General features: G+C 35.6%; 2 protein-coding genes across 2 annotated transcripts; both read right to left on the bottom strand.

Annotated features, from left to right (window-relative positions):
* Positions 1 to 3,363: 3,363 nt before the first annotated feature.
* Positions 3,364 to 6,592, bottom strand: LOC117240350 (2-acylglycerol O-acyltransferase 1-like). Its single transcript, XM_033506356.1, has 5 exons — positions 6,366 to 6,592; positions 5,487 to 5,761; positions 4,321 to 4,507; positions 3,878 to 4,077; positions 3,364 to 3,712 (listed from the first exon to the last, which is right to left on the bottom strand). The coding sequence occupies exons 1-5, from the start codon at positions 6,590 to 6,592 to the stop codon at positions 3,555 to 3,557; spliced, it is 1,047 nt and encodes a 348-aa protein (XP_033362247.1). The 3' UTR covers positions 3,364 to 3,554.
* A 2,939-nt stretch (positions 6,593 to 9,531) lies between these two features.
* Positions 9,532 to 14,122, bottom strand: LOC117240352 (2-acylglycerol O-acyltransferase 1-like). Its single transcript, XM_033506358.1, has 5 exons — positions 13,875 to 14,122; positions 13,076 to 13,350; positions 11,884 to 12,070; positions 11,162 to 11,361; positions 9,532 to 10,996 (listed from the first exon to the last, which is right to left on the bottom strand). The coding sequence occupies exons 1-5, from the start codon at positions 14,099 to 14,101 to the stop codon at positions 10,839 to 10,841; spliced, it is 1,047 nt and encodes a 348-aa protein (XP_033362249.1). The 5' UTR covers positions 14,102 to 14,122; the 3' UTR covers positions 9,532 to 10,838.
* Between the last annotated feature and the right edge of the window lie 1,443 nt (positions 14,123 to 15,565).

The following is a 15,565-nucleotide window of genomic DNA, read 5'->3' as shown; positions in this document are numbered from 1 at the left end:
CAAATACGAGCGAAGGGATTGGAAACGAAAGAATGTGAGTGATAACAAGTAAACACGAACGATGATTAGAAATTTGAAAGAGAATCGTATTTGTAGCATTAATAGAAACGATTACATGTATGTATATCCAAGTGATAAAATAATGAAACGGATCATTATCACCAACGAATGATCAAAAGCGTGAAATAAGCAGATTAAAGATATCAAATACTATATGTCATCATTGCTATCATTAACAACAGAATCTTTAATTCGGATAAGCTGTGTCTAGAGATCAAGGTTTACCAAAAAATCTGTATGTTTTCAACCACTTAATGACGTTCAATGCGTCAGCTGGTGGACGATACTCTCTAAAAATAGAAATTCAGTACACGATGGACATAATCGAGAATACGTAATATTAACACAATCCTTCGACATAGTGTCATACTTAGAAAGTGATTGATTTCGAGTTCCTATGGCAAGCTAGCTTCATCATCAAATTTTACGCCCGATACCATTCTCTTCCGGCTGCTCCGTAACCAACGTAGGTTCTAATGATATTCAAGCGAGCAAACTCCACGCTATACTCGAGAAAAATTATGATTTATGTCTTCAGGTCGAAATGACTGTACATTATTCGCGTGTCGTTCGCGCAATGCATTCGAATTATTTATAAAAGCTACGCACGCGAGAAGAAATAGAATCGACTCGTTGGAGTAGAGTAAGCACGCCTCTTTCCATTGTTTCGAAGTAGATCGATTTTGTAGAATAAATGATTTTTACAACTCAAAGAAACCGTATCTTCTGTTTAACTGAACTTAAACGAGAATGTTATACGGAGCACCTAAATGGTATAGGAAACCTACTTTTTTATATTTCGCAACGATGTAATTGTAAAATGTATTATAAAATTATTTTTGGATATAGAAATGATTAGTTGTCTGAAGACGATTAGTTTAAAAAATATTTTGACTTTACCTTTGTCAATGTTAGCTTATGAAAATGTAGAAGCGTATAAACAACTGAGACTTCCTGTATTTGAATGAATCATTCTCTACAGATAGGTCTTTTATTTCTTGTCAGTTTTTATTCTCTAAATGTTCTGATTACTTTATAGAAAAGCAATTGAAAGCGAAAGCAATTGAATCTGAAAGCGTTTTCAATTAGCGTTAAACACATTCAGAAGAGAGAATACCTTATCCTACGGAGCACCGTATTGTAACTGCTAATTAAGCCTGTTCTCAGAGCTTGATGCCCCAGTTTATTCTAAGATTAATATATTCTTTATTTATAGTTCTAGCACTATTATTTAATTCACGTGAAATTATTTATTTATTGTAATATAGTAGCATATGTTATAATGTAGTCATTACCTTACGTGTAGCTTCATTATATACATAATGTATGGTAATATATCATAATGAATATGTATGTCAAGTTCTTGTTCTGTATTAATTAGAATTCATATCTTCTTCGACGAAGTTAATTAAGTGGTTGTTATTAGAATATAAGTATTATGAAATTATCGTACTTTTGGTATGTTCTTCTGAGATAGATTTTTCTTTAATAGCGAACGAAATATACAGATGAATACAAATACATAATTGAAAAGTTAAACATATTGACGGCTCGTTAAGGTTCACGTTGATGAACTGTATGATTCATTGATCAAAGAGTAGAATTGAAATAACGAAGAAAATGCTTGAATTGTTTTATCTCAGATGTTTCTTGAATAATAAAGTGTACAAACATATATTAGATTTTTGCAAACAGTAGGTAGTTCGTAAATCCAAAAATTCGAGAAGGTAGTTAAGAATTTGTCTACGTGTTGAGTAAGAAATATACTGAGAGAGAAGCAATTCCAATACTTCGAGAAAACTTTTTAATTAAATTAAGAAGACACGTAGAAATAATCCTTTTCAAATCACTTTAATGTAAAGTCGCATCAGTTATATGAATATAGCATACAACAAAGAATGAAACTTTCTACACGATTTAATGCACGAGAAACTTTACTTACAGATATTTCGCATTTTGATAACTACAGATGCGTTGAATTTTTTTCATGCAACTCTCTGTAGCTCTTCTCAATCACGTTTTCTCCGAGAGACGTACGTGAGTGTCGTTTCCTAGCAGGAGTTATCAGTGATCGCCAAATAGCCTCTTTCTATTTGCTGGCCCAGGGATTTCCAATTTTGACACGATCTGGTCGCGCTCTGGATATCGTCTAAGACTGATCGTTTCGAAGCCAAACTTACGACACGATAATACGGTTGAGGTGATCCGAGCAGGACGAATGCAAGAAAATGAATGTTCACGACGAAATGCTGGCAGGTTACGTTGATCAGCGTAGCAGCGTGACGCTGTCCAGCGCGTAAGCGCCGTATGCAAGGGGTCGCGAATGTGATCTCATAAATCTCGGTAGCCACGCAGGCATTCTCGCAGTGGAATCAATGTCAAAAAAGGCAAAGCATCCATCGTTTTTTCTCTCCAGGAACGCGCTGAAGAAAGTTGATGCTGTCTCGTTTGATGCGGTTTGGTACTGACCTTCTCTGGATCGATAATCCACGAATCTAGCTGATGGGATGATTAGACGGTGCAGGTTGTGAAGGGCGAATAATGGGCGTCTATAACAAACTATGGACGGAAGAGTTAGAAAAAGGATTTTAACGATTATTAGATTTAGACACCATATTTATGATAAGTAGACCGAGGATGTTTATGTATTTATAGAAAATTTTGAATGTTTATATACATGATAGATAAAAATGTAGGAAGTATTAATAGTTTAATACTTATGATGATAATAAGTAGGTGAAGTAATTTTCTGCAAGATGTGAACAGTATTGCGTGATTGAGTTTTTTGAGAAAGAAATACGAAGTTCGACAAGGATCTCTAAGGCTAATAAGAAACAGTGGTGTCAACTTTAGAATCAGTCAGATTATAGATTTGTTAATGAAATTAAGAAAGAGAGACGAAATAAGGAAGCTAAACATGTTGAGTTAGGAAGTAATACATATACGGATTACGATCTGCTATAAAGAGATAGACGGGAGGACAAGGTGTGCATCTATCAGACGCTGTGCACCGGTACAGAGAAAGGTATACTTAGATTAATTAGATCGTGACAACATTTATAATTAATACTTGGCCGATGGTATCTTAATGCATAAGTCGTGTACTTACATGTAATGAACTGTAATGCATATAAATTTGTACGAATTTTTTTAATAACTTTTAACACCTTCTTATTCAGGACACTCAGTTTCCTTTTTAACAAAATTTACTATATATATACAAACAATGTATAATTATATGATATCAACAGATGCTTGTACAGAGTTAACCATACCGCGACAGAATTCATCTATTTTTCGCTCATTGAAAGGTAAAAGGCTTGTATGATATGCAAGTGATTATTATTTACTACCCCTTTTAACCGCTTATCTCTATCACTTTTATATATAAGTTCCCAGAAGTCCGTACAAGTGTAAGCAATTGAGCAGTTCCTTGGTTTTTTGAATAACAATTGTGAAGGCCCGTTATAAATGATCGTTATTTACTAGTATCGCTATACGAACTCAAGATGCACCGAATCCGCGTTCTCGATGTACTTGTATTTTTCGTTCTCGAAAAACTTCTCCAGGTGCTTGACGAATTTCTCGTGATATTCCTCGACTTGTTCTCTCGTTGGTTCTTCTATCTTTGGTAACTCCATCGGACTGCCGACTGAGAAAAAAAATTAATTAGCATTAAAGAAGCTTGGAATTTCCTCTATAAGAATATAAAAATTTTCAAACGAATTCCAAACACCAAAGTCTCTTCCCCAAAATTATATTTCTCGAAAGAGTATTGTATTATAGAGCTAGATATTTCTCAGCTTTGAACACTTACCAACGACAGTAATTGGTTTCCGTCGAGGGATAAGACCGAAAGTGTACTGGAAGAATCCCCGACCAACCAGTAGAACCGGCGGTATACCGATTTTCTTACGAATGAACTCCTGCAGTCTCTTCACGAACGAACCATCTGGCCAGGACAATTGATCGAAAGTATCCGTTTCTCCGAATGAACAGACCGGAACCAGAGGGTTTCTGAAACAAACGAATTCCGCGAGTGTCACTTCGATTTTTAAGTGACAGATGATCTTGATTAATGCGCTGATTTTTCTGACTCTATACGGAAGTAACAGTTGCAATAATGTACAAGTGACTATACTTCATGCACGCTAAATCAGATTTGTGTACGGCCACGGCGTTCAAAGAAACGAGGTTTCTACTGTTTTAAGTTCTCATGAGATTAAGATTCGAGTGAACGAAAAGAAAGATTATACCGACCCATTTTGCAGAGCGAGCTTTACAAAGCCTTTCCTCCTTTTTATCAGGATGCGGTAAGTGCCCGGCTTACATTCGAATACTTCTGCCGCTCCGCCGGGGATCAGAACCGTCGCCCTTCCGGTGTACGGTGGCGAAGGTCTTGTCGATAGTTGTTGATTCATGCACTCTGGAGTACTAGCAAGGCCGCCTATTTATATACCGATTTCAAATGAGTCATAATCATATGGTTGAATCATAATAGTTATTTGGTAGCAGAGATGTAAAATTCGAGAAGTCAACCACCAAAAGGAGATCGTTGAAAAGTTGGTATGATGATGTAAGAAATGTTAGGCACTTGGACTTCGTGTTTTATGACTTTGTCATTTCATTAACGGAAATTACGCAGCAATAAAGTATGCATATTAACAGTTGTATAGTAAGTACATTGTACAAAGAGTTCAAAGTATTTCATTTATAAAATATGTTTCTTACGCTAGAGCCAATTTATACCGAAATGACCGTCATTAACAAACAACAGATATTTACATGTCTCAGACGATATGTATTTGCAAAAACATTGTGCAATGATTTTACTCTTCGTATCAAAGGATATTATGATTCGTTTAAGACATCCAATAGTAAAATTAACGTTAGAAATCATTAAAATATGTAAAAACCATATTGTTACTTGGCAAGCTTCTTCCTTCCGGATTCTTTAATTTCTGGATTGTAAATCAGACGGAGAAGTTTCTTCTAAATTGATAGATAGGTTGTGAATGAAAATCCAAGCAACGATATTTGAATAGTAAAGCTATGCAGTATTGCGTAGGTATGCAGAACAAGTAGAAAATATATGTGCATATTACTAAGTAAAATAAATTTTTCATCTATTCATTCCAAAAAGAGGTATTTATATGTAAATGTAAATGTAGCGAATTTGTACCTTATATAACAAATAGTAAGAAACATTATTGCCATGTTTCACAATATTTAATGAAAACTTTTAATCTATTGATTCTACAAAAGATACAAAATACTGCTTGCTGAATTATTAATTAATTATCCTCATCTACGCTGTGATTAAATTGAAATATCGTTATTAAATCAAAATGTTTCAATACATATGAATAATAGCGTAAGCGTACATGCACTGTGTGATCGAATAAAAAATAATAAATAATACGTACCGCAGGAGCGAAAATACTCGCGGCAAAACGGCGACTTATAGAAAAGATCAAGTATGACGATCCTAAATTCGAGACCCGGGAAAAGTTCTCTACAGCCGACGATGTCTGTTCCGAATGCACCATAAACTCCTGTCGGTAGGATCCCATGCGGGAAACTACAGAATAAATACAACTTGTTCGGATCCAAATCAGTGGTTTTCACTAATTTTATAGGAAAGTAGTTACAGAAGTAACGGTTCCACGCGCAGCTTCTAATCCACTGCAGGAATTTTCGTCTGTAGTACAGAAATCCAACTCGTTAAGTCACATCTCCGCCGATGGTTGCATAAATAAGCGGCTTTAGTATTCAAATGAAATTTTCATTGCAAACAGTTCGCCCAGGAACAGCATATATTATGGATAAAATTTGTTACTATGAATCTTTAATAGAAATCGAATTTCGTCTAATCAAAAAAATAAAATGTTTATTCTATTTATGTGATTGATTTTAATCAATTCTTTCTATAATTCTCGTCCAACGTACGTATCAAGTTGCGTTTCACTCCTTAGTTACTCGTTTATGTAACGAGAAGGATTATTATCGATTTGTTATCTAAATCATATTTATCAAATTGTAAGACCTTAATATATATCTTCGAATTTTTAGAAGATGTCGCAGGCGTGTAATAGTATTTCTAGCCAATTCCAATTCTCTGGTTCTTTTTGAATATTCATCGACAAGCTTTGCAGTAATGTAACTCTTAACAAGTTATTATATTACATTATTTTCCGTATTTATTCCTTCACTCCTACGTTTAAAAACGTAGTTCCTTTTGTTCATTTTGTAACATAGGGCTGAAGCTTGCAAATAAAATAAATAAATAAATGTTTCGAGCTTACCGTATTTTGCCTACATCGAACTTGTTCCAATCGTAATACATCCAGGCGAAGTAAAGTAATACGAAGTAGCGTATGGTTTGGGTGAAGAAAAGAAAATAGGCGGTGAGGATATATCCCGCGAAATATCCAAGTGCGCAAATTAGGATCCAAAGCGCGACTGAGAGCGTTTCTAACCTTCGATTTAATGGTACTCTTAACGGAGCGAATTTCACTCTCAGAATCTCCATCGTTTTTCTCTGAGTTCCTCCTCTTTTTACGGTAATATCAATTTGGCGATTCTTCTTCGACCTAGCTAATAATAAACCAATTCGTACTATCGTTATTATGAATTGTCATATCAAGCAATTATCAAATTGTACAGCAAATACGAGCGAAGGGATTGGAAACGAAAGAATTGGAGTGAAAGAAGTAAACACGAACGATGATTAAAATTTGAAAGAGAATCGTACTCGTAGCATTAATAGAAACGATTACATGTATGTATATCCAAATGATAAAATAATGAAACGGATTATTATCGTCAACGAATGATCAAAAGCCGGAAATAAGCAGAATAAAGATATCAAATTCTACATTTCATCATTGCTATCAGAAATAACAGAATCTTTATTTCTGGACTTTTTTAACGACAGATCAGAGCCATAGCTTTGGGCAAAGTGTTTTATTTTATTTGAATCACGTTCCTTCTGCGATTTTATAATGAATTGCATTGTTAGCTATTGCATCGGATAATTTTTGCACCTCCTTTTATGTAATGTCTTTGAAGACATTGTCAACCATCCGAATGTCTTGAATATAAGGTTTCCATAATGTTTCCCTTGCGTTATTACATAAAGTCGCAATGCCAAAAAATGATCATACGGTACTAAGTCTGGCGAACAGGGTGGATAATGCAAGAATTTATTTTTTTGTTTTTGTTTTCGAGAAAAGCAGCTACAGCCACAGTAATGTATTTTAATGCTTACAAGTCACCAAGGTATTTTAATATTTAGAAGTTTCCGAATTCCTTTATGTTAATGTTCAAAGTTACTCACGGTTTCTTTAAATCAAAGAATCTCTTCGACTGCCCCAAATCACATTTTGACTGAATGTATTTGAAAAAGTCAATGAAACGACAAGAATACGTAAGATTCTACGTTCCACCGAATCCAAAAACTAGATTATGAAGGAACGTACCTCAGCGTCGTTTCTTAGTACGATTTATCAGTGACGGCCAAATAGTCTCTGCCTATTTGCGAATTCGGTGATTCTCGTTCACGACACAGTTATGATGCGTTGTGATACTAGAGACAGACTTCCATCGCGAGAACACTGTTGAAATACCGAACACAGGGCAGAACGGAAAGAAGATAAATGCTCGCGACGAAATTCGTGGCTCGGCGTAACGCTGTTTACTCTGAGCGGCGTTTGCAAGAGTTCACGAACGGAATCACGTGTTTCTCGGTAGCTAAGCAGCATTTCTTGAAAAGGGATGAATTAATGACATGAAAGGAGAAGGCTCCGTCTTTCTTCCTCTGTAGGAATGAGATGTTGAAAAGTGATGCCAGCTAGTCTGATGCAGTTTAGTCCCGATCGATCCGATCGATCGATAATCCGTTGATCCAACTGATCGAACGACTGGGCGATGGTAGTTGCAAAGGGTGAGTAATGGGCGCCTGTAACACACTATGGACGGAAGAGTTGGGAAAATGATTTTAAGGATTACTAAATTTAGCTCTCATATTTATGATAAGTGGACTGAGAATGTGTATGCGTTTATCGGAATTTGTGGATAGGAGAGTGCACGCAATGTTTATCTACGTGATAGATAAAAATGTAGGAAGTATTAAAAGTGTAATACTTATTATGATAATTAATAGGTAGAGCAATTTTCTGCAAAATATGAACATTTATGCGTGGTTCAATTTTTCATGAAAGAAATGCGAAAAGAAAGACAAGGATCTCTTAAGCTAATAACAGCGGTATCAATTGTTCCATTACCGATATTATGAATTTTTTTAGTTAAATTAAGGAGAAGAAACAAAATAGGGAAAGTTAAACATGTTGAGTAGAGCTTCAGTAGAGTAAAAGTATCTTTAGCAATAAGATAATCGTACTCCATATCTTTCCCTTTTTTTTGCCTTCCATATCTCCAGTGAAAAGGTCAAACTTCTCGTCGCGTGTACCAGAAGCGTATCAAACAATTCTTCTCCTGAGGCAATGTGTTTATTGCACAATAATTATACATATATATGTCGGAGAAGAGTCAGGAACAGGGTTGTGGGCGTTTGATAGACCTCCCTTGGAGTTAGTTATCGTTGTGTTATAACGAAGATACGGCCTGATACTACGAGTATGAACACTACCGATTCGACGATTAACAGCTGTGGCTGGGCACTTGCGATGCTAGTGACGTTGGTCTTAGGTTCGATAACGAATTCACGGTCAACGGGATGAAAGATACACTTACTCTAACTTAAACGTGTACTACTCATGGATCGTAAGGCGCTACTCCCTTCGTCGATGAGATCTCCAGAAAGAATGAATTTTCGTCCCAATGATGCCACAGAGGAAAACTATGATGAGGTGTGTTCAAAGACACGAGATCATCGGATTCGTCGAGTATAGCTCTCGTTCCGAAAGTAAGGGAAATTGACGTCGCTGTAAATTGGTCAATTTGGGATAAAGATTGCTTGTTCGTTTGAAAATCTTAATTACCAAAAAACCCAGGTTTTATAGAAGGTCCTCAGGCTAACTGAACTTGTGCTGTGTAAGTGCCTCAACATCTGGTATTCATTGTCCGAAGGAACCGTTGGAATGTTTTACTGTCAAGTACCTCTGTTGGTATTTCTTTTAATGAGGATCATGCTATAACTCCACATCTTTGCTAGACGAAGCGCCCGTCCCGTTGACCGCGGCTACGTTCGGCGACTGATGATCGCTTTGAGCCCAAGTTTATTATCACAAATTGCAAACAAATACAATTGGGCAGAATGACGGCAAATTGTTTAATTACGACTGTAAACTTTAATTACAATTTTACGGATTTTCCCGAAGTTTCAGAGGGAAGTCTCAGGTGTCCTTTCATCTCCGACATATACATATAAAAAAGAAAAGAGAAACGGGCCAAAGGGAAAAGTGTGCATCTATTAGAGTGCACCGATACCGAAAGAAAAATATACCTCGATTAATTATTCGTATTTACTGTATTATCATCGCGACAACTTCAATTAATTTAACCACTGAATCGAATAGGTGTACATACTGTAACGCATTGTAGTGCATAACAATTTGTATGAATCTTTTTAACAATTTCTAACAATAAATGTTTTGTATAAAAGACTCAGTTTTGTTTGTAACAAAGATTGCTATATATACAAGAAATGGTCCATTTCATTTTATCAACAAATATGTTTGTACATATGTTTATCAGCCATACTGCGAAAGATCGCAGTCATTTTTTGCTTACTGACAATTACGGGGCTTACATGCTACGTGTGTGATTATTTGTCACCTCGTGCAAACGTATTTTTCTATTGCATTTATGTATATCTTCCTAGAAGCCCAAAGAAATAGGGCGTTTTAGAAGTCACGTAAGATTCTATGAATATTACAAAAAAGTAGACACTACAGGATTGTCACCAAATCACATGCACAGAGCAGATAGCAACTATTCTAATTTATATCCTCTGTTATCTGCTTTATGCATATGTACAATTATTGTAATATCAATGATTCTTAAAATCCCTGCCTTCGTACAAGCAATCATCGAAGAGAAGTGCTCGCTAAGAACGTTTTTAATATCTTCTGATTAGAACTTAAAACCTTAACAGGGTGGAACAATGCGTGACAAGTAGATCAATTTATGTTGCTTACAAATGTAATATCTACAATATTCTGCTTCGGCATTGCGAGATCCTAAAAATTCTTAACAACAGCATCTCACGAAATATATATGTTCCCATGTAAAAGTATAATTACATATGGAAAAAGTATAATTGTTTATGGAATATGTTCAGTTTAAATACATACATCTGAATGCTATTGTTTCTTCAACTATTAAAAATGCAAACGTACTCTTCGTATAAAAGTTATTTCATTCGATGATGAATTAAACGATGGATTCAAAGAAACAGATTAAACAAAATTTGGACAGTTTTCTTCGACAATAAAACCTTTATACAAAAGTTTATTCGTATTTCTAACAACTGAAGGTATGGTAACGTGCGTACATTTAAACTGGACATACTGTATAGCTCTTCGGTCCTTATTCATAATACCATAATTCTAGTGGTTCTTTTCTATGCAGAGTTCTTAAGACACGTAATTATCGAATTGACTACATCGCCTAACAATTGTCCATTTTCTGCTCAACTATTTCACATCTTAAAACTTATTTAATACATAAATACACGTTGTACGTTTATAATTGAGCAATTTCTTGATCCTTCACTGCGCGGGTCCGTTGTAAATGATGATTATTTCGTGATATGACTATACGAACTCAAGATGCACCGAATCCGCGTTTTCGATGTACTTGTGTTTCTCGTTCTCGAAAAAGTTCACCAGGTGCTTGACGAATTTCTCGTGATATTCCTCGACTTGTTCTCTCGTTGGTACTTCTATCTTTGGTAACTCCATCGGACTGCCGACTGAGAAAAAAAATTACGTAGCATTAAAGGAGCTTGGAATTTTCTATATGAGAAAATAACAATTTTCAAACGTATTCCAAACACCAAAGTCTCTTCCGTAAAATTATATTTCTCGAAAGATTATAGTACTATAGAGCAAGATATTTCTCAGCTTTGAATACTTGCCAACGACAGTAATTGGCTTCCGTCGAGGGATAAGACCGAAAGAGTATTGGAAGAATCCTCGACCAACCAGTAGAATCGGTGCTATACCGATTTTCTTACGAATGTATTCCTGCAGTCTCTTCATGTATGAGCCATCTGACCAGGTCACTTGATCGTAAATGTCCGTTTCTCCGAATGAATAAACGGGAACCAGAGGGTTTCTGAAACAAACGAATTCCGCCATTGTCACATCGGTTTTTAAGTGACAGATACTCACGATTAGACCGCTGATATTTATGCCTCTTTAGGGAAGTAACAATTGCAATGATGCACAATATGTCACATAGTATGAAAGAATATGCAAAATATCGAAGGTATATAATAATGCAATGGATTGACTAAAATTATACCTAGGTTCCATTCGTTTAATTAGGTTTATAAAAGTACGAATTTGCGTGAATATCAGCAGTGTCGTGACCACAAAGTTTTAATCAGGATGCACGATTTAGGGTGGATTTTATCTGGTCTTCTATAGTCTTTTCTATGAGATACTTCTACCATATACAGCATAGGACACGAAGTATAATAAAGTATTTTAATCGAAGGACATTAAGACGACTATACTTCATGCACGCTAAGTCAGATTTGTGTACGGGCACGATGTTCAAAGAGACGAGGTTTCTACTGTTTTAAGTTCTCATAAGATTCAGATTCGAGTGATCGAAAAGAAAGATTATACCGACCCATTTTGCAGCGCGAGCTTTACGAAGCCTTTCCTCCTTTTTATCAGGATGCGGTAAGTGCCCGGCTTACATTCGAATGCTTCTGCCGCTCCGCCGGGGATCAGAACTGTCGCCTTTCCCGTGTACGGTGGCGAAGGTCTCGTCGATAGTTGTTGTTTTATACATTCTGCACTGCTAGCAAGGGCGCCTATTTATTTTCCGATTTCAAATGAGTCATAATTAAATGGTTGAATCATAATAGTTATTTGGTAGCAAAATAGCAGAGATGTAAAATTAGAGAAGTCAACCACCAAAAAGAAATCGTTGAAAAGTTGGTATGATGATTTAAGAAAAGTTAGAAACTTGGACTTCGTGTTTTATGACTTTGTCATTTCATTAACGGAAATTACGCATCAATAAAGTATTTCATTTATAAAATATGTTCCTTATGCTAGAGCCAATTTATACCGGTGGCGATCACTGTTTTGCACAAGCAGATTAAAAAAAATACACATCGCGTTCAGAAGTGATCGTCATTAGCAAACAACAGATATTTACATGTTTCAGACGAGATGTATTTGCAAGACAGGGTGCAATGATTTTACTCTTCGTATTAAATGATATTATGATTCGATTTAAGATACAACATCCAATAGTAAAATTAACGTTAGAAATCATTAAAACATGTAAAAACCATATTGTTACTTGGCAAGCTGCTTCCTTCCGGATTCTTTAATTTCTGAATTGTAAATCAGATGGAGAAATTTCTTCTAAATTAATAGATAGGTTGTGAATGAAAATTCAAGTAACGATATTTAAACAGTAGAGCCATGCAGTATTGCATAGATATATAGAACAAATAGAAAATATATGTGTATATTACTAAGTAAAATAAATTTTTCATCTGTTTATACCAAATAGAAGTATTTATATGTAAATTGAAATGTACCAAATGTGTACCTTATATAACAAATAGTAAGAATCATTATTGCCATGTTTCTCAATATTTAATGAAAATTTTTAATCTATTGATTCTATAAAAGATGACGAATACTACTTGCGGAATTATTAATTAATTATCCTCATATACGCTGTGATACAATTCAAAGCTGTTAATGAAACAAAGTATAGCAATTCGTATGAATAATGGTGTAAGTACATGAGCATGCGTTTACAGTCTGTGGTGAAATAATAATTAGTAAATAATACATACTGTTGATGTGCAAATACTCGCGGAAAAGCGGCGATTTAAAAAGTTGATCAAGTACGACGACCCTAAATTCGAGACCCGGGAAAAGTTCTCTACAGCCGACGATGTCTGTTCCGAATGCACCATAAACACCTGTCGATAGGATCCCATGCGGGAAACTACAGAATAAATACAACTTGTTCGGATCCAAATCAGTGGTTTTCACTAATTTGATAGGAAAGTAGTTACAGAAGTATCGGTTCCACGCGCAGCTTCTAATCCACTGCAGGAATTTTCGCCTGTAGTACAGAAATCCTACTCGTTAAGTCACATCTCTGCCGATGATTGTATAAATAAACGGCTTCAGTATTCAAATGAAATTTTCATTGCAAAAAGTTCACTCAAGAACCGCATATATTATGGATAAATTTATTACTATGATTTATGTAACTGATTTTAATCAATTCTTTCTATAATTCTCTTATTTACTCGTTTATGTAACAAGAAGGAACATTATCGATTCGATATCTGAATCACATTTATCAAATGATAAGATCTTAATATAAATCTTCGAATATCTAGAAGATATCGCAGACGTGTGATGGTATTTCTAGCCAACTCCAATTCTCTGGTTCTTTTTGAATATTCATCGACAAGCTTTGCAGTAATGTAACTCTTAACAAGTTATTATATTACATTAATTTCCGTATTTATTCCTTCACTCCTACGTTTAAAAACGTAGTTCCTTTTGTTCATTTTGTAACACAGGGCTGAAGCTTGCAAATAAAATAAATACATAAGTAAATAAATGTTTTGAACTTACCGTATTTTGCCTACATCGAACTTGTTCCAATCGTAATACATCCAGATGAAGTAAAGCAATATGAAGTAGCGCATGGTTTGCGTGAAGAAAAGAAAATAGGCGGTGAGAATATATCCCACGAAATATCCAGATAGGAAAATTAGGATCCAAAGCGCGGCTGAGAGCGTTTCTAATCTTCGATTTAATGGAACGTTTAATGGAGCGAATTTCACTCCCAGAATCTCCATCGTTTTTCTCTTAGTTCCTCTTCTTTTTACGGTAATATCAATTCGGCGATTCTTCTTCGGCCTAGCTAATAATAAACCAATTCGTACTATCGTTATTATAAATTGTCGTATCAAGCAATTATTAAATTGTACAGCAAATACGAGCGAAGGAATTGGAAACGAAAGAATTGGAGTGAAAGAAGTAAACACGAACGATGATTAAAATTTGAAAGAGAATCGTACTCGTAGCATTAATAGAAACGATTACATGTATGTATATCCAAATGATAAAATAATGAAACGGATCATTATCGCCAACGAATGATCAAAAGCCCGAAATAAGCAGAATAAAGATATCAAATTCTATATTTCGTCATTGCTATCACAAATAACAGAATTTTTAGTTCCGAACATTTGTAACGACAGATCAGTGGCATAGCTTTGGGGGAAATGTTTTATTTTATTTGAATCACGTTCCTTCTGCGATTTTATAATGAATTGCACTGTTAGCTAATGCATCGGATAATCTTTGCACCTCCTTTTATGTAATGTCTTTGAAGATTCATCATCAACCATCCGAATATCTTCAATATCGCTATAACGTTTTCCTTGCGTTATTATATAAAGTCGCAACGCCAAAAAATAATCACACGGTGCTAAATCTGGCGAACGGAATGGGCGATGCAAGATTTTATTTTATTTTTTTTGTTTTCAGGAGAAGTAGCTACAGCCACACCAATGTATTTTAATGTTTACAAGCTACCAAGGTATTTTAATATTCAGAAGTATCCGATTTCCTTTATGTTAATGTTCAAAGTTACTCACGGTTTCTTTAAATCAAAGAATCTCTTCGACTGCCCCAAATCACATTTTGTTTGAATGTATTTGAAAAAGTCAATGAAACGACAAGAATACGTAAGATTCTCCGTTCCACCGAATCCAAAAACTAGATTATGAAGGAACGTACCTGAGCGTCGTTTCTTAGTACGATTTATCAGTGACGGCCAAATAGTCTCTGCCTATTTGCGAATTCGGTGATTCTCGTTCACGACACAGTTATGATGCGTTGTGATACTAGAGACAGACTTCCACCGCGAGAACACTGTTGAAATAGCGAACACAGGGCAGGACGGAAAGAAGATAAATGCTCGCGACGAAATTCGTGGCTCGGCGTAACGCTGTTTACTCTGAGCGGCGTTTGCAAGAGTTCACGAACGCAATCACGTGTTTCTCGGTAGCTAAGCAGCATTTCTTGAAAAGGGGTGAATTAATGACGTGAAAGGAGAAGGCTCCGTCTTTCTTCCTCTGTAAGAATGAGATGTTGAAAAGTGATGCCAGCTAGTCTGATGCAGTTTAGTCCCGATCGATCCGATCGATCGATAATCCGTTGATCCAACTGATCGAACGACTGGGCCGTGGTAGTTGCAAAGGGTGAGTAATGGGCGTCTGTAACACACTATGGACGGAAGAGTTGGGAAAATGATT

This window comes from Bombus vosnesenskii, unplaced genomic scaffold (genome assembly GCF_011952255.1).
Source record: "Bombus vosnesenskii isolate JDL3184/JDL3185 unplaced genomic scaffold, Bvos_JDL3184-5_v1.1 scf7180000014621, whole genome shotgun sequence".
In the NCBI taxonomy this organism is placed as follows: Eukaryota; Metazoa; Arthropoda; class Insecta; order Hymenoptera; family Apidae; genus Bombus; species Bombus vosnesenskii.
Note: the sequence above shows the minus strand (reverse complement) of the source record. Positions and strands in the feature narration are given on the sequence as shown.